This window comes from Leucoraja erinacea, chromosome 1, assembly GCF_028641065.1.
Source record: "Leucoraja erinacea ecotype New England chromosome 1, Leri_hhj_1, whole genome shotgun sequence".
Taxonomy (NCBI): domain Eukaryota; kingdom Metazoa; phylum Chordata; class Chondrichthyes; order Rajiformes; family Rajidae; genus Leucoraja; species Leucoraja erinaceus.
The window spans coordinates 55,932,628-55,953,011 of NC_073377.1; the positions used below are offsets into that span (position 1 = coordinate 55,932,628).

Consider the following 20,384-nt stretch of genomic DNA (forward strand, 5'->3'; position numbering starts at 1 on the left):
TGCTTACAAAATCATTTCAAAAGAGATTGCTGATCTTAAGTATATGATCTTAAGTATCAATGGAAGTACTTTGTTAGTGAATATTTCTTTTTAGGAATTCAACAATGGATTAATATAGAAATATAGAAATATAGAAAATAGGTGCAGGAGGAGGCCATTTTGCCCTTTGAGCCAACACCGCCATTCATTGTGATCATGTCCCCTATCAATAACCCGTGCCTGCCTTCTCCCCATATCCCTAGACTCACTAGCCCCAGAGCTCTATCTAACTCTCTCTTAAATCTACCCAGTGACTTGGCCTCCACTGCCCTCTGTGGCAGGAAATTCCATAAATTCACAACTCTCTGGGTGAAAAAGTGTTTTCTCACCTCAGTCTTAAATGACCTCCCCTTTATTCTAAGACTGTGGCCCCTGGTTCTGGACTCGCCCAACATTGGGAACGTTTTTTCTGCATCTAGCTTGTCCAGTCCTTTTATAATTTTATATGTTTCTAGAAGATTCCCTCTCATCCTTCTAAACTCCAATGAATACAAGCCTAGTCTTTTCGATCTTTCCTCATATGACAGTCCCGCCATCTCAGGGATCAATCTCGTGAACCTACGCTGCACTGCCTCAATCACAAGGATGTCCTTCCTCAAATTAGGCGACCAAAACTGTACACAATACTCCAGATGTGGTCTCACCAGAGCCCTATACAACTGCAGAAGAACCTCTTTATTCCTATACTGAAATCCTCTTGTGATGAAGGCCACCATTCCATTAGCTTTCTTCACTGCCTGCTGTACCTGTAAGCCAACTTTCAGTGACCGGTGTACAATGACGCCCAGGTCTCGCTGCACCTTCCCCCTTGCCTAACCTAACCCCATTGAGATAATAATCTGCCTCCTTGTTTTTGCCACCAAGATGGATAAACTCACATTTAACTGTATTATACTGCATCTGCCACGCATCTGCCCACTCACTCAACCTGTCCAGGTCACCCTGCAACCTCCTAACATTCTCTTCACAGTTCACACTGCCACCCAGCTTTGTGTCATCTGCAAACTTGCTAGTGTTGCTCCTAATTCCCTCTTCCAAATCATTAATATATAAGGTAAACAGTTGTGGTCCCTACGCCGAGCCTTGGGGCATTCCACTCGCCACTGCCTGCCATTCTGAAAAGGACCTGTTCACTCCTACTCTTTGCTTCCGGTCTGTTAACCAATTTTCTATCCATATCAGCACCCTATCCCCAATACCATGTGCTCTAATTTTAGTCACCAGTCTCCCATGTGGGACCTTATCAAAGGCTTTCTGAAAGTCTATATACACCACATCCACTGGCACCCCTTCATCCATTTTACTTGTCACATCCTCAAAAAATTCCAGAAGATTAGTCAAGCATGATTTCCCTTTCATAAATCCATATTGACTTGGACTAATCCTTTTACTGCTATCCAAATGCCCCATTATTACCTCTTTAATAATTGACTCCAGCATCTTTCCCACGACCGAAGTCAGGCTAACTGGTCTGTAATTCCCCGTTTTCTCTCTCGCTCCTTTCTTGAAAAGTGGGATAACATTAGCTATCCTCCAATCCACATGAACTGATCCTGAATCCATTGAACATTGGAAAATGATCACCAATGTGTCCACTATTTCTAGAAGTTTTTTCTAGACATATCCGGAAGTGGCGGCGCTGTTAACGGCAGTCCGTCTGTCTTTACTTTTTTCTGTTGTTTTTTTTGTCTTGTTTTGGTTAAGTTTTAGTTTGTTGGGTTGTGTTAGAGGGGGTGAAACATGTTCTCTGTCTCTTCCTTCAGGGGAATGCAACTTTTTTGTGTTGTATCCCCCTTCTCTGCCTCCGTCTGCACTGAGGCCTAATGGCAGAGCTGGCGGCCTCCAACCTGCGACTGACCCCGAGGCTCCGGAGGCAGAGCCAGCCAGGACTTACCAATGAGAGGCTGGCCATCTTCGGGGCTAAGGCAGCGGTGGCCCAACTTGCTGGTGCGGCTTTCTGGCTTTCGCCGGCGGCCTGGATCTGAGACTGCGGGACCTGGAGCGGAGACCGCGGGGCCCGGAGCTAGGGCTGCGGCCTGGAGCTGGGGTGGCAGCCTGGAGCGGAGACTGCGGGACCTGGAGCGGGGGCAGCGGCCCGGTGCTGGGGCTGCGGCCTGGAGCTGGGGCGGTGGCCTGGAGCGGAGACTGCGGGACCTGGAGCTGGGGCGGCGGCCTGGAGCTGGGGCGGCGGCCTGGAGTGTGGGCGGCGGCCTGGAGCGGGGGCGGCGGCCCGGAGCTGATGCTGTGGCGCGCCGTCTCGCAGCAGAGACGGCGTTCCGGCTTTCGGTGGCGGCGATATCGCCGCGGGGGTCCGCTGGACTGGAGAGCGGCATCTTCGGCCTGGATCGATCGCCTCAGCGCAGAGGGAGAACAAGGAGGGAAGAGATTGAGACTAAGACTTTGCCTCCATCACAGTGAGGATGTGCTTGGTGAACTCACTGTGGTGGATGTTTAATTTGTGTTTATTGTATGTTTTGTTATTATTGATTCTGTGTATGACTGCAAGCAACATAATTTCGTTCAGACTGAAAGGTCTGAATGACAATAAAGGATCTATCTATCTATCTATCTATCTATCTATCTATCTATCTATCTATCTATCTATCTATCTATCTATCTATCTATCTGTCTATCTATCTATCTATCTATCTATCTATCTATCTATCTATCTATCTATCTATCTATCTATCTATCGCTTTTATGCGTCCACTATTTCTGGAGCTTCCCAATGGTTCTAAGGCCTTAGGAATATTGGGAATATTTATTCACTGCAATCCATGCCCTGTCCATTGCAGATGACAAGGACTTTATGTACCCAATGTACAGGGAAGTGAGTATTGGTATGGCTAGTAACTTGGTCAAGTAGAATTTTTTTTGGAGCCATCTTCTTACCAATATTTTTTTGCGTGGTGCAGAGATCAAATTGATTTCTTCTCGCGGGTCTCTGGTTGAATTTGTTGTAGAATCCCAATGATGGTTGGTGAGTCTGGGTGGCACATTTCGACAGCACACCCCTGACTTTTGGCTTTTGTCCCAAGGGTCTTCTGATGTGAACATCATGCTTAGCAAGAATACAGCTGGATCTGTGAGCGAACAATTCAATTCAACTTTAATGTTATCGCACAAATACAAGTATGAGTACAACGAAATGCAGTTTTGCGTCAGTCCGTAGTAGTTGTGCATAAAGAAATAAAAAAAATAGAAAGAGAGAAGATACAGAATAATCAAAAAATACAGAATAATTAAACAATGGGGACGGAGGGACCGGAGAAATCTATCGGCGGGACTCCGAGTTCAGCAATGTGATTGTATTGTTGTAGAAGCTGTTCCTCATCCTACTAGTATGTGGCCTGAGGCTCCTGTACTGCCTCCCTGATGGGAGGAGGGCAAACAGTCCATGGTTGGGGTGTGAGGGGTCTTTGATGATCTTCCCAGCCCGTCTCAGACAGCGTTTTTGGTGGAGGGCATCCATGGCAGGGAGCGGGGCACCGATGATGTGCTGCGCGGTTTTCACCACCCGTTGTAGTGCCTTCCTGTCCGCAGCAGTGCAGCTGCTGTACCATACCGTGAAGCAGGTGGTCAGGATACTCTCTATGGTACAGCCGTAAAAGTTGGTCAGGATCCGGGGGGACAGGTGGGCTTTCTTGAGCCTCGTCAGGAAGTAAAGGCGCTGCTGTGCCTTTTTGATCAGCTTGGAGGTGTTGAGGGACCAGGACAAATCCTCCGAGATATGTACTCCGAGGAATTTATAGCTGGAGACGCGCTCCACCTCAGTCCCGTTTATATGGATGGGGGTATGACTGCCTCCTCTGGTCTGCCTGAAGTCAACAATAATCTCCTTCGTCTTTTTGGAGTTGAGGACGAGGTTATTGTCAGCACACCAGGCTGTCAGGTGCTGGATCTCCTCCCTGTAGGCTGACTCATCGTTGTCGCTGATCAGTCCTACTACCGTGGTATCGTCAGCAAACTTAATAATGGTGTTGGATCCGTACTTTGGGATGCAGTCGTGGGTGAAGAGGGAGTAGAGGAGAGGGCTGAGCACACAGCCCTGTGGCACTCCGGTGTTCAGTGTTATAGTGGAGGAGGTGAGGTTATTGACCCCAACAGACTGTGGTCTGTTAGTGAGGAAGTCCAGTGTCCAGTTGCAGAGGGAGGTGGAGATGTCAAGTCCACTAAGTTTGGTGATCAAGCTGGCGGGGATGACAGTGTTAAAGGCAGAGCTGAAATCAATGAACAGCAGCCTGATGTAGGAGTTGTTGTAGTGCAGGTGGGTCTGGGCAGAGTGTAGGGCCGCCGATATGGCGTCCTCTGTAGACCTGTTGGTCCGGTAGGCAAACTGATGGGGGTCCAGTGTGGGGGGGAGGCTGGCTTTGAGGTGAGCCAAGATCAGCCGCTCAAAGCACTTTGCAATGACAGGGGTGAGTGCCACTGGGCGGAAATCGTTGATCATGGCTGATTAACCAAAATCAGTACCCCGTTCCTGCTTTCTCACCATATCCTTTGATTCCGTTAGCCCTAAGAGCCATAACTAACTCAAAAATAGCCATATTCCTGCAGGAAATACAGATTACAGAAATTATCATTTTAAATTTAAAATGTAGTTGTTTATCCTCTTTAAAAGGGTTTGCGTTCGTGAGGTAGTACTATTATAGAAGAGCCCAATGAAGTCAGAGTGTCAGGTAGTCATGCACTACAGAAGCAGGCCCTTCGGCCCAACTCATCCAGGCCAACCAAGATCTAAGCTGGTCCCTTTTGGAAGTCTGAAAATTTCCCTTCATGGTTGTCTTAAATAAATATTTAATTGGACTTTTGGATCAATAAATGACAAAAAAATAAACAAATAGCCAAACGCAGTCCTAGCTTTGTAAAATCATGTCATGTTTTGCTTAGTTTCAGAATGTAAAACTGATCTTTCTGAAGATGTGGATTTCCCCGGAAATGATATCACTTCGGTCCTGGCACCTGATGCAAACTTCTGTCAAAAAATATGCACTTATCATCCTCGATGTTTGTTCTTCACGTTTGTGGAGAGAGAATGGAACATTGACCAAAGAAGGTACAATAGCAATTGTACATATTTAGTAATATGTTTGAACTGAAAATGTCTTCATATTTCTCTTTCGTGATAGGAACATTTAAATCTCCCATTGAATTGTTGCTTGAGAAAAGGAACTAATTTGGTGCAACTGCAGGTGATGGGGCTTGCCATAGATTCATGCAGGAACTAAACAGCCCCTTTGGCCGACTGTGTCCATGCTGATCATCAAGTAACTATCTATACTAAGCCTTTACCAGGGTGGCACGGTGGTGCAGTGGGCGTCATGGTGACGCAGCGGTGGAGCACCAGTAGACCCGGGTCGATCCTGACTACGGGTGCTATCTGTAGGGAGTTTGTACGTTCTCCCCATGACTGCATGGGGTTCCTCTGAAATCTTCGGTTTCCTCCCACACTCCAAAGACATACAGGTTTGTAGGTTAATTTCCTTGCTATAAATGTAAATTCTCCCTGGTGTGTGTACAATAGTGTTAATGTGCGGGGATTACTGGCTGGTGCAGACTTGGTGGGCTGAAGGGCCTATTTCCGCGCTGTATCTCTAAACTAAACTAAACCAAACTAAATTTACTAAATGAAACTAAATTGATCCAAAGCCTACCATTGTATTGCGATTTAAGTGCACATTCAAATGTGAGATGAGGAAAGTACCTGCCCATTGTGTGGGTTGCAGAATCCAATCACTGTGGATGGTGAAAAATTCTTGTCTGAACTTTTGCATATCAGACAAGAGTTTTGGGAGAGGCTGAGTGGTGAGTAGAGAAAGAGAACGATTCAGATTGAGTCTTTTCCTCCTAATAGATGAAAAAGATCCCTAAAGCTGATCAAAGAATATTCAATAATTATTTTTCATGTTCTCTCTAATAATATTGGTCCATTCATCAACAACACCATAATAATTTATCTGGCCAAAATTGCAATGCTCTTTGTGAGATCCCGACCCACAACAATTATTATATTATTCAATGGCTGTTTAGATTTTCTTGGCTGCTTCAAATATGATTGCACAGATCAATTAATTTTGAGGACCTGAAATATTTGTTACCTATTACCAGTAAGGGAGAGAGAAAGAGAGTTACTACCAAACATGGGGAAATTAAATTGGATTTCTATTTCAAAGTTACCCCGAATTTCATTACATTTCTCTATATTTATTTGGTTACCAATGGATATTATAACTAACATCATGACTGAACATTTTCCAGATTTTACTGTTATTTAAAACAAACTGCAACGGGAGCACCGTCAAGGATAACAAAGTTACAAAACGTCGTAAGTGGGTTTTCCCTCAAATGGTGCAAGAATCAGATAAGTCGTAAGTAATTGTAAAACCACTAGTAGTTTATTATATATTCCTTTAAGTTGCTGCTTGACATAACTGAGAAAAGGCCATTTTTTTTAAAAATATTAATTTGTGGGATCTAATTGCTACCAGCAAAATGTAAAATCACATGGCTTTATTTATTTCCCTTTAAGTTGTTTCTTGACATGAATGAGCAACAGCCATTTTAATAACATTCATTTTATGGACCTACTTTCCTCCAGCCAGGGCAGGATTGATTGGTCATCTCTAAAGATCAGTGGGCCGCTTTCTTGTACTTCTGAAGTCTAGGATGTAGGTTTCGTGACAATGAAAAACCTGCAATATTGTTGAAAGTCAGGAGAGGGCATGATTAGAGGGGAACCAGTAGGTACTGTAGATAATGAGTACAGGTATCAGAGGTTATGGGGAGAATAGAGTTAGGAGGGAAAGATAGATCAGCCATGATTTAATGGTGGAATTGACTTGATGAGCCAAATAGCCTAATCTACTCCTATTCCTTATGACCTTATGATCCTTGTCCCTTCTTTTGTCCTCCTTGGCAGTAGAGGTCATGGACATCGTGGGTGCTCTCACCAAAGCTGGGGTGTCTAAATCCAGTACCTTTTGTTGAGAGTTGACAATGCAGAGACTAGGTGCTGATGGTAGATGGGTAATGTTTTATTTGCTTAATGGGGTACTAATAAAATATGCTGCTTTGTCCTGTCTAATGTTGAGCTTCCTGACAGCTGTTGGTGCTGTGCTCATTCCGGCAAGTAGAAAGTATTTATTTTAGTTTAGGTTTAGGTTTATTATTGTAACATGCACCAAGGTACAGCTTTGTTTTGCATGCTATCCATGCAAGTCAGATAATACCATACATACTGCGGATACGATCAAGCCAAAATCAAGTACAATAGGCTATACTGTAGGCAGAGCAAGGGGAAGATACAGAGTGCAGAATATATTGCAGAGGAATAACAGTTTCAGAGACAAAGTCCAATTTCTGAAATGGGGTAAATGTGAATAGGGCTATACCCTAGCTTATGTTCAGATGACTGATTACAAAGGGAAATAAGCTGTTCCTGAGACGAGTGGCGCATGCCTTAATGTTTCTGCCAATGGGAAAGAGGAGAAGAACGAAAGGCCGTGGTGGGACATGTCTTTGATGATGTTGGCTGCAGAAGTGTAGATGGAGTTGATGGTGGGGCATCTGGACTGTGATGAATTGGGCTATATCTACAATGCTCTGCAAATTGTTGTGGTCTTGGGCAGAATTATTCCCAAACCAAGCTGTGATGCAACCCAACAAATGGTCTCTGTGGAAGTTACTCTCCAGATGTGCCATCTAGAATGTCCAAAGGCCCTAGGACATCATAAGGTGAGATGCTGACCACAGGATACTCAGCCACTGACCTGCCTTGGTACTTATGCGGCTGATCTGTTTGAGTATCTGATGAATGCTGATTTTTTTCTTTCAAATTGATATTGGGCAATTAGGTGATGGTTATGTGATTCAATGTCAAGGGTAGATGAGACACTCTCTTGTTAGAGATTGTATGAACCTGACATTACTTTCCAGTCCATGCGTTAATGCTTGAATGTAGTTATTCCCATGAAGGAATTTAAGAAAAAACATTCAATTGGCTCAAACTCAAAGTAAAAATAGGTAATCATTGAAATATGCAATCAAAAGGTTAATGGTTGAATGCAAAGATAGAATGAGATTTACCACATGTTTCTGCAGAATAGAATTAGATTGGAAAAAGTCAAAACTTCTACAAGTTCAATGAGATTCTGCCAGCTGTTGCAACATAGAAACATAGAAACATAGAAAATAGGTACAGTAGGCCATTCAGCCCTTCGAGCGTGCACCGCCATTCAATATGATCATGGCTGATCATCCAACTCAGTATCCTGTACCTGCCTTCTCTCCATACCCCCTGATCCCTTTAGCCACAAGGGCCACATCTAACTCCATCTTAAATATAGCCAATGAACTGGCCTCAACCACCTTCTGCGGCAGAGAATTCCAGAGATTCACCACTCTCTGTGTGAAAAATGTTTTTCTCATCTTAGTCCTAAATGATTTCCCCCTTATCCTTAAACTGTGACCCCTTTTCCTTTTCCTTTCTTTTCATTTTCATTCTTTTCATTTCCAACATGTCCTTTCTTTTCAGCTTTCCAAAAGGATCATTCCCTTCATGACTTCATGACTTCCTTGTCCGCTCTTTCTTCTCCACCAACCATTCCACTTCTCTGTGCGACTGCAGGGGGTACAACACCTACCCTTTTATCTCATCTCATCCCACCATCCTTGGATGCAAAATGTTCTTCCAGGCTTTTTGCGCAGGAGATCATGTCCCACGAACTTGGCTGAGCTATTTTTAAAGAAGTAAGCAAAGAGTCGATGAAGGCAGAGTGTGGGACATATTCAGCATCTGCAGGGAGGGAAACAAAGTGAATGCATCAGGAGGAAGAACTTTTGTCAGAACAGAAGAGGTGACAATGAAGGCTTGTAAAGCAGCATAGAGCACAGGGGATGGTGTCAACATAACTGCAGGGTTTTCAAGCTTCTTTTGCCTTCTTCTCAGTTCTGACAAAGGGTCTTCCACCTTAACTCTATTTCTCTGTGAAGAAAGCAAATGGTATGTTTGCATTCATAGCAAAATGATTTGAGTATTTGAATATTGATTTTGCAGCCTGTGTTTCTGATGTCTATGAGAGTGTGGATTTTCTGGGGGAAGACTTCCGTTATTCTGATGCAATAAACTATCAGGATTGCCAACAACAGTGCACAAATGATCGTAATTGCCAGTTCTTCACATATGCAAATCAAAGTTATTGGGAAACGTTTCGACGGTAGGTTCATAAATTTTTATATCACCTTCCATAAGCAGTTTAAACATTTATATTGCCAGGTAAAACTGCCTGATTTTAACGAGCATTGGAACAGTATAAATAGATCAACACAGAATTTGAGATTTTCTCAGCAACCTCTAAATAAATGGAAACAAAATGAATTAAAATCAAATGTCTACGGAGATTAAATTATATGTATCTATTTGGATTGTCAGAACATTAAGGTGATTTCAGTGTTTTGCTTTTTCTCTCTTTAGTCAGATATGCCACATGAAAAAGAGTATAAAAGGAATTCCAAGTAGAATTAATCTTCTCAACAATGTTGTGTCTGGATTTTCTTTAAAGGAATGTGGATTATCAAGTCAAGGTAAAAAGTAACAAGCTCAGCTTTTTGGTGCACAGAATGAATGAGTTGGACCTGATTTTATCTACACGACTATACGCATTGTATAGACAGAGTTTTGTTTGAAACAGCTGATTGAACTCAATTCAATCACATTATTATTTATGTTATAAATTAGTGTATTGGATATATGTGCAAGAATTGTAGCAGCAATACTTTTATAACTAACTTGAACCAATGTGCGGCATTAGAGACTTTTTAATGGACTTTTCTTGTGTAGTGGGGAAAATACTAGCCTATTCTTCTTCTTCTTCTTCTTGCATATGGTGTGCACAGCCTAAAGTTGTAGGACAACTTGTCTATTTGATCGTATTTGATTGTGCACACCGGGTTGATTGCATTCGTCGAAACAGTGAAGGTTGCAATCTTCCAGCCAGTCTATTATTAAAATTAACTCAGTAGCTCAAATGGGGAGCATTCAGAATTTGATTACTGGTGCGCACTGCTGTGACATAATTAATTATCCAGGGTTTGGTGTTTGTTACTGTTTGTTTGACACGCTTTTGGCTCCAAATGCTATGGATTGAACAATTGTGAAGGATGTTGTCAACTACCACCAATAGAAAATAGATTGTTAATATTCAGAGCATTATTCTTATTAGTTTCCAACTGATTTTGGACTGTGTGTAACAAGTGGTGCAAAATAATTTAGTTTGATTAATTTATTAAATGATACAGCATCGAAGCAGGCCCTTTGGCCCACCAAGTCCATGCCGGCCATTGATTACCTGTTCACACTAGTTCTATGTTATCCCACTTTCTCATCCACTCCCTACATACTACAGGCAATTTACAGAGGTCAACTAACCTACAAACCCTTGTGTCTTTGGGATAGGGGTGGAAACTGGAGCACCCAGAGGAAACCAACATTGTCATAGGAAGAGCATGCAAAATGCACACAGAGCACAGCTGAGGTCAGGATTGAACCTGGGTCACTGGCACTGTGAGGCAGCAGCTCTAGCAGCTGTGGCACTGTACCACAGTTTGTTTCCTTAATCCACTTTGTGTCGGCATGATCAGAAACGCAAGAAGCAGGGCCGGATTTACGTATAAGCTAGACAAACTTAAGCTTAGGGCCTCGAGATCTAGGGGGGCCTACTCACCTCGCTGCCTCACCCACCATCCGCCCACCGGGACCTCCTACTTTTTGCCTGCTGACCCTGGCCACTCCACTGCCTTCCAGCAGCCCACAGCCGTCACCTTACCTGCAGCCTGGACTCAGCACCGGTCCTGAAGTTTCCACGCTGCAGATTCCCAGTCCCCTGGGTTTGACTGCGCTGGGTTCTAGTGCTAGTCAGCCAACCCTGGTAATCTCAGTGGCTGTTCCACTGGGTCTTCCCCATTCCCCTCAAACCATGTGACCCCAGCTCTTCCCCACCCACACTACAGTCCTCATACCCCCCTCCCCCCCCCCTGCCCACCCACCACCCCCCCCACTAGACATCGCCTTGGCCTCAGTCCACTCACCTACCTTCCCCCAGCCCCAACCCCCATCCCTGCCGCAGGCCCAACACTCCCGAGCTTCAAACGGTGATCCAGGTAAGGCATCGCCTGCTCCGCGGTGAATCCAATATGTATTTTAAAACCAACAGTTTAATGACAACATACAGTAGGATCTAAAAGTGTCACATTGTCACTGTCGGGTAGTCATGGTCCTCTAGTCATGTCTGATTGCATGTTATTTTCCAAAGATATATTGTGTAGATTATGTGATGTGAAGAATTCCTTTAAATTGTTGCATTCATTATTATCCACTGACTCCAAAATTTTGAGACAAAGTAGAGTAGATGTAAGAAGATAATTCCCATATACTGGTAAGATTTATTATAGAGTGATACATTGTGGAAACAGGCCCTTTGGCCCAACACGCCCACACCGGCCAACAATGCCCCAGCTACTCTAGTCCCACTTGCCTGCACATGGCCGATAACCCTCCAAACCTGTTCAACTGTTTCTTAATCTATGCGATAGTCCCAGGCCTCAACTATCTCCTCTGGCAGCTTGTTCCATACACCCACCACCCTCTGTGTGAAAAAGTTACCCCTCGGTTCCTATTAAATCTTTTCCCCTTCACCTTGAACCTAATGGTCCTCGATTACCCTACTCTGGGTAAAAGTCTCTGTGCATTTACCCGATCTATTCCTCTCATGATTTTGTATACCTCTATAGATCTCCCCTCATCCTCCTACGCTCCATGGAATAGAGACCCAGCCTACTCAACCTCCCTCTAGTTCTGGCAACATTCTCATAAATATTTTCTGAATCAAGCCTGACAATAGATTTCCTATAACATTGACCCCAGAACTGAACACAATATTCTAAATGCGGTCTCACCAACATCTAAAACAGCTGCAACATGATCTACCATTTACTATGTAGGTCCTGCCCTTGTTCGACATCCCAAAATGCGACACCTCACATTTTTCAGTAGTAAATTCCATAAACCATTCCTCCGCCCACCTGGCCAATCGATCCAGATCCTGCTGTAATCTTTCACAACCACCTTCACTACCTGCAAAAACACTAACTTTTGTATCATCAGCACACTTGCTAATCTTGCCCTGTATGCTCTCATCCAAATCATTGATCTTTGAATAATTAGTCCCAATTTGGACAGATGGAATTTGCATAGTACCCCATGGATGTGCTGAACTAATCTTTGACTATGACTGTAATCATTGTCACTTCAAGGTGCACATTATCATATTGTTACCATTAATTAAGTGGGATCTTGCTGTGTAAAGACATGCACCACACTTTAGGAATACTTTTAGTTTAGTTTAGTTTAGTTTAGAGATACAGCACAGAAACAGGCCCTTCGGACCAGCGAACCCACACTGACTAGCAATCACACAATAGCACTGTCCTACACACTAGGGACAATTTACAATCTTCACCATAGCCTATTAATTTACAAAACCGTACCTCTTTAGTGTAGGAGGAAACTGGAGCATCCAGCGGAAACCCACGCAGTCATGGGGAGAATGGTGGCCAGCGGTAGAGTTGCTGCCTTACAGCAAATGCAGCACCGTAGACTCGGGTTCGATCCTGACTACGGGTGCTGTCTGTACGGAGTTTGTTCGTTTTCCCCGTGACGTGCGTGGGTTTTCTCCGAGATCTTTGGTTTCCTCTGACACTCCAAAGACATACAGGTTTGTAGGTTAATTGGCTTGGTAAATGTAAAAATTGTCCCTAGTGGGTATAACCATATAACCATATAACCATATAACAATTACAGCACTGAAACAGGCCATCTCGGCCCTACAAGTCTGTGCCGAACAATTATTTTCCCCTAGTCCCATCTACCTGCACTAAGACCATAACCCTCCATTCCTTTCCCATCCATATACCTATCCAATTTATTTTTAAAAGTATAGGATAGTGTTAATGTGCGGGGATCGCTGGTCTGCGTGGACCCGGTGGGCTGAAAGGGCCTGTTTCCGCGCTGTATCACTAAACTAAACTAAACTAAACAAAACATACAAACTCCAAACAAACAGCACCCACAGTCAGGATTGAACCCGGGTCTCTGGCACTGTAAGGCAGCAACTCTACTGCTGCGCCACTGTGCTGCCCGAGCTTCAAAGGCAGGAAAACACCTTCGAGGCTCCAAGGTGCCACATAAATCTGTATCTTTTTTTCTTAGTCTTTCACTTGTTTGACATTTAAAGCATGTTATAGGATTTTTATGTCCATTAAAGCCTTTTTTTCATTGCATTTTCAATACAGCTTGCAGAAGAAGGCTTTTACAGAATGTTGATTTCCCTGGGAATGATATTAAGCATGTACTGGCTCCTAGTGCTGAAACATGTCAATTGATTTGCACATACTACCCCAATTGCTTGTTTTTTACATACGTAAACAATAAATGGACAAAGGATTCCAGGAAGTAAGTTCAATATAAAAGGTATTACAATATTTTGTATTTGTATTGTCCAGGTGAGCTACTGCATTAATACAAGGCATTGTAAAATACTAGAAAATACATAAAATTCTGGAAGCAGGTCAATCAGCTTCTGTAGAGATGGAGGTGGACTTATTTTTAGACTTTTTATCAGCCGAACTGGAATATTATTAGACTGAAATCATTGTTTCTTGTGTGGGTGGAGCTGAGAAATAAGAAAGGAATGATCACCTTTTTGGGGGTGCACTACAGGTCACAAAAAAGTCCACGGCAATTTGAAGAGACAAATATGCCAGGAGATTGCATGCAGCTGCAGGACTAATAAGGTTGTCATAATAGGGGATTTTTAACTTCCCCAATATTGACTGGGAATATCATTGTGTAGAAGGTTTATACAAGGCAGAATTTGTCAAATGTGTTCAGGAAAATTTCTTCAGACAATATGTTGAGAGCTCTCGACAGGAGAGGGCAACTCTTGATTTAATCTTAGGAAATTGGGAGGGGAAAGTGGATGAAATGTTCGTGGATGAGCCCTTTTTGGATCAGCGACCACTGTTCTATTGAGTTTAAGTTAGTTATGGATAGAGACAGGGCTCTGAAAGAGGTAGTCTTAGAGATTGTGGAGTCATTATCGGTGATGTATCAAGAATCACTAGAGTGTGGAGTAGTCCCAGAGGACCAGAAAATTGCAAATGTTACTTCAACTGTTCTTCAGGGAGGGAGCAAAGCAAAAGAGGGGAAACTATAGGCCGGTTAACACAGTGATTGATAAGATTTTAGTCCACCATTAAGGATGAAGTTTCTGAGTACTTATGCACATGATAAAATAGGCCAAAGGGAGATCTTGCCTGACAAATCTGTTGGAATTCTTTGAGGAAGTAAATAGCAGGATAGATAAAGGAGAGTCAGTGGATTTTCCTGGATTTTCAGGCGGCCTTGATAAGGTGCCGCCGTCAGATAAGGTGCCTCTGTCGAAAGACAAAGAAAATTAATATTGTAGGTGCTGATCTAGTTTTTGTCAGAACTGGAAAAAGGTAGAGAGAGAAGTAGAAATAGAAGTTAGAACTTGCTTAATTTCTAACATTTCCCAGTTTTATTGAGAGAACATGGAAATATTAACCTAGATGCTGCCTGACCTACTGTGTATAATCAATAATTTTAATTTCAATGTCCACAAAGATGTTGCCTGACCTGCTGAGTTTTACTGATAATTTAAATGTTACGATCAATTTCACTTCAACGTCAACCATAAGACAGCAGAGATGATGCATACATGTCGTGCAGCAACAATCATTTTTCCTGCTTGAAAGTTCAGGAACTGCTGAGGCTGAATTGGCACAATTGTCTTTCTATCATAGTAGAATCTCTGGAAAAAATGGTAGTAAATCTTAGAGTAGGACCATAAGAAAAGTCAAAGGAAGATAGATCAACAGTCAGAGGTTGGCTTGTCAGTTTAGGGCCAGATGAAGGGAAATCAGGGTAATGGGTCGTGCTGGAGAAAATAATTGGGCTGTGAATGGGCCTAGAGAATGATCAGGATTGCAGATTGGAGCCTTACTGAGTCAACTCCACTGCAGTATCTCAATCTCACATGTCTTTGGACATGTCAAAACGCTGTTGTGATAAAGTGGGGTGTGATACTGACAAGTGCTATATTTTATGAGCGTACATTTTAACACTAACAAGTTGAGAAATATAAATTATAAACAAAAATATGTCTGAACAGGCTCATATTCATTTTCAATTCATCTGCAGAAATTGGTGTTACTTGAAGAAAACAGAATCAGGACTTCCTTCCTCCTCTAAGCCTTTAAGTGAGGTGGTGACTGGTTATTCCCTGCGAAGTTGCTCAGACATTCCTGGTATGTGGTTAATAATAATAATAATAATAATAATAATAATAATAATAATAATAATATATTTTATTGTCATTGCACATAAGCGCAACGCGATTTGATATGCAGCTTCCATCCGATGTCATAAATTAAATAACTAATAAAATTTAGATTTAGATACACTACATTATTCACTACACTACTAGCTTTTCCATGTTTTCTTTGCCAGCACTTTTCAATTTCCTTGTACCCTTTGTACCTAAGCAGTTTGAACCTCCGATTCATTGACTTTCTTCCATGGATCAATGATCTGCCATTGGACCCAGTGTGTTGATCTCATGCTGGCAAAATAAAACTGCACTGCGGGAGATGTTATAGGATAACTGTGGAGGTGGAAAGAACAGTAGTTCTTCTTTGATCAAATATCCAGAGAAGAAAGAAAGCATCGCACACTGTGTTTAACATGGTTATTTTGTAAAGATTTACAGCTTTTGAGTCTGTACAATATCTGAAAACTTTCATTACCCATTGATCATTTTTACTGTCCAAAATAGATTTTCTATCAGTTATGAAATTAGTTCTCAGCCAGTTTTAACCATTGTTATTTTTGTGTGCATTCGTTTGGAGGGCAGGGCTCACTAGTGCTGATGGCTAGCCAGCAATTCCGCACAACCAGGCAGACATCAACAAGGGCAAGTAATATGCATCATCACGGGTGCAGTACAGCCTCCAGAAAGGCATTGGCTGTGTAATGTGCAATCTCACCTATTGTTATGGTTCAACCTTTTCCATGTTCCCGATGTTGGGGGAGTTCAGAACCAGGGGTCACAGTTTAGAATAAGGGAAATGCCATTTAGAACTGAGATGAGGGAAAACTTTTTCACATTGTGAATTTGTGGAATTCTCTGCCTCAGAAGGCAGTGGAGGCCGATTCACTAGATGCATTCAAATGAGAGTAATGTCCCTGTCCCACTTATGCCCCTGTTCCATTTAGGAAACCTGAACGGAAACCTCTGGAGATTTTACGCCCCACCCAAGGTTTCCGTGTGGTTCCCGGAGGTTGCAAGTGGTTGCAGGTAATGGAAGCAGGTAGGGAGACTGAAAAAAACCTCCGGGAACCGCACGGAAACCTTGGGCGGGGCTCAAAGTCTCCAGAGGTTTCTGTTCAGGTTTGTGGGACAGGGGCATTAGATAGAGTTAGCAGAATCAAGGGATATGAGGAGAAGGCAGGAACGGGGTATTGATTGTGGATGATCAGCCATGATCATATTAAATGGTGATGCTGGCTCGAAAGGCCTAATGGCCTACTCCTTCACATTTTGTCTATGTATCTATGTAACTTAAATAATGGCATGCTGAACCTTTTTTGTTTTGCAAGCTTTGAGGGTGAAAAGGAGTTGGATATGTAATCACAGCGTTAAGATTAGACTATGGTGCAATTGAGTATTATTCGAAAGAGTATCACTTTTTCACCAATTATGAAATAGGTGCAGGCACATAGTTGTATTCCATAAATGCACTGATGAAACTGCATTGCCATCTTTTTATTGTGATCTTTGGCAGTAGTGAAAAACTAAATGTTTTTTTTTTAAATTTAGAGGTACAGTACAACATGGAAATAGAAAATAGGCAGAGTCCGCGCCGCCCAACAATGTTATGCCACTTTTCCATCCACTCCCTACACACTAGGGGCAATTTACAGAGCTGCACGTCTTTGGGATGTTGGAGGACACAGGGAAATGTGCAAACTCCACACAGACAGCACCTGAGGTCAGGATCAAGAGATCAAGGGATATGGGGAGAAGGCAGGCACGGTTTACTGATTGTGGATGATCATCCATGATCACAATGGATGGTGGTGCTGGCTCGTAGGACCAAAGGGCCTCCTCCTGAACCTATTTTCTATGATCAAACCTGGGTCTCTAGTGCTGTGAGGTAGCAGCTCTACAAGCTACGTCACTCTGCCACCCATTGTGAGCTCTTGTATTCTTCCACTTTTCTTTCGACATGAATGTTCAGTTCCACTGTATTTACTTTACAGATTGCGAATCCAACGTTTTTCATAACAAATCATTTGAAGGGAAAATACTCCAAATTAAGCAACTTGGGAGCCATGGGGACTGTCAAAACAGTTGCACAGATCACAGACATTGCCAATTTTTTACCTTCGAAGAAACCTGCAATCAGGAAATGTATAAACATTTTTATTTTACATTTATCTGCCAATTTAAAAATCTTGAAGGCTGCTGATGTCTATTTTCCTTTGTTTTAGGTGCAATTGCTATTTACAAAAGACCGATAATGGACTACCATTAAAAATAGATGAATCTATTGGAGCTGTTTCTGGTTTTTCTTTGAGGCTTTGTACCATGAACACCACGAGTAAGTAATATTTTGGCAGAGTGAATATTGGAGAATTAAATTCCCTGTGAAGGGGATTAGCAAGGAATTTAGACCAATTGTGCTTTTTTGAGCATGATTTATGCCCTACCAGCTCCAGGTAGTACCCATGACGTGTGTGGACAGAGAACCATTCTGATAAAGGTGTCTGCATAAACAGTTCATTGAAATGTACAAAGCAGAAGGACATTATATCAATCACTTTCCAATCTTCAGGACCATGGGTTAATGTCCAGCCTCCTACCACAGGTAGACACGAGGAGCTGCAGATGCTTGTTTATAAAAAAGACACAAAGTGCTGGAGTAAGTTAGCGGGTCAGACAAAATTTATGGAGAACTTGGATAGACAATGTTTTGGGGACAGTCTGAAGAAGGGTCTTGATCCAAAACGTTACCCATCCATGTTCTCCATGGATGCTTTCTAACCCTCTGAGCTATTCTAGCACTTTGTGTTTTTTCTTCTCCTACCTTCCACAGGTTTTGTTTTCATTCTGTGGCAGTCTGCTATGTAGGTAACATTTTAGCCACCGTGATAAATCAAAGCTGGTTAAAGAGTGGAAAGAACTGATAGATGAAGAACTGTATCGGTTTTCTTGTGCATTGCCCATGCAAACGTGGTTAGTACGTGTACAATGAACACCATGCTGCACATGCAATAAGAGAAGCAGATAACTGATTCATTTAAACAATTATTATAATGCTGAGGATGCTCAGAGAGAATTTGAGGGAGTTGCAGTGACCAGGGTGAGGTGCAGTGAAGTCATGCAGTGACCATAGAATGCTGTTGTGAGATGTGTACAGTGACCAGGACAATATGTAGTGAGGGCTGAGCAATGAGCAGGGTAAGGCATAGTGAGGTGTGTACAGTCACCATGGCAAGGTGTATACAGTGAGCAGGGCAAGGCATAGTGAGGTGTGTACTGTCACCATGGCAAGGTGTGTACAGCGAGCAGGGTAAGGCGTAGTAAGGTGTATTACAGTGATCTTGACAGTGTGTAGTGAGGTGTGTACAGTCACCATGGCAAGGTGTAGTGAGGTCAGAGCAGTGACCATGGCAATGTGTAGTGAGGGGTGAGCAGGGCAAGGCGTGGTGCTGTGTATACAGTCACCGTGGCACGGTGTTACACTGCCCATAGTAAGGTGTTTACAGTGCCCATGGAAAGGTAGTGAAGTCTCTGCATTGAACACAGCATAGCACAAATATTGCGGAGCACGTGCCCAGAGTGCCTGGATAGCCTTTGACAGGAGGATATCATATCTGGAAGGGTTCATCGGTCATTTTCTTTCAGCCAGAGTTCGTCAATGATAGTAAGAAATAATTAAGAAATAATAAAAAAATATTAAAATACTAATCGTTGGTCAATATATGAGCACAGAATCAAATGTAGCAAAAGCGAGGTAACATCTTTTACCACATACAGCAGCTTGGAAAAGCCCATTCAGGTGAATGGGCCTCTGATCCTGTCCACATGTGACTGGTGCAGTGTGGCAGTGGGAGATTCCCAGCAACTCCCGCAAAGCTCTTACATAAATCTGAGACCTACTTGTCTGGGAGTGGCTGTACACTGACGGTTCTTCTTCTCCCTCAATCAAGCATCCCCACCTGGATTTAATTACATCTCCAAACCCCGCCCCTCCCGCCATGGAGGTGGCCTCGCTGTTATTTTCAACCAGAATTTTCGGATCACTGAACTCACCTTCCCCCCCAGTAGCATCATTTGAATTCCTCGTCTTCAAAACCCTTTCCTCCATGACAGTCATCCTCATTTACCAGCCACCTAAACCAAACCCCTCCTTCCTATCTGACTTCACTGAACTCCTCACACTTGCCTCATCCCTCTCCCCACGTCTGCTGTTACTTGGTGACTTAAATATTCACATGGACTCCCCCACCTGCAAGCTCGCATCTGAATTCGCCTTTTTACTTGACAACTTCTCTCTCACTCAGCACGTCACCTTTCCCACCCATGACAAAGGTCACATCCTTGACCTGGTTTGCTCCACAAATCAACCGGTACGCGACCTCCATCCATGCCTCTTCCCCCCCTCTGATCATAAGCTTATACGGTTCACCATCCCTTCTCCGACACCTCGCCCCCGCTTCCTCCGAGAAATCACCTTCCGTAATCTAAAATCCATTGATCCCCACCATCTCTCTGACCTGCTCTCCACCACTCTCCCCCTGGACTCAACCCATATCTCACCTGATGATCTCACAAACCATCTCAACTCCACCTTGTCTACCTCCCTTAACACTCTGGCCCCCCTCAAAACAAGAACCGTAACTTTCAACACATCTTCACCCTGGTACACACCTGCACTTCGTAAACTGAAACAGACTGGTCGCCGACTTGAACGACTCACAAATAAATCATCTCTCACAGTTCACCTTGAAGCTTACAAACTCCACCTCACTGACTACAAAGATGCCCTCATTGCTGCAAAATCTGCCAACCTCTCCTCCATATTCACCGATCCCTGCCTAAACCACAGAACCCTCTTCTCCACAGTGGGCAACCTCCTCAAACCTCGAGCCAACACTCTCCCTACCTCTACTCCGGATCTCTGCAACTCATTCCTCCACTTTT

General features: G+C 43.2%; 1 protein-coding gene across 1 annotated transcript in view; it reads left to right on the forward strand.

Moving 5' to 3' along the window:
- The window catches only part of LOC129697020 (coagulation factor XI-like), a 58,839-nt gene that overhangs the window by 21,188 nt on the left and 17,267 nt on the right, over positions 1-20,384 (forward strand). The window contains exons 7-14 of the mRNA XM_055635217.1: positions 4,930-5,095; positions 6,298-6,407; positions 9,095-9,254; positions 9,512-9,621; positions 13,387-13,546; positions 15,317-15,423; positions 17,438-17,588; positions 17,669-17,778. Of these exons, the coding sequence (XP_055491192.1) occupies positions 4,930-5,095; positions 6,298-6,407; positions 9,095-9,254; positions 9,512-9,621; positions 13,387-13,546; positions 15,317-15,423; positions 17,438-17,588; positions 17,669-17,778 (1,074 nt within the window). The remainder of the gene's footprint in view (positions 1-4,929; positions 5,096-6,297; positions 6,408-9,094; positions 9,255-9,511; positions 9,622-13,386; positions 13,547-15,316; positions 15,424-17,437; positions 17,589-17,668; positions 17,779-20,384) is intronic.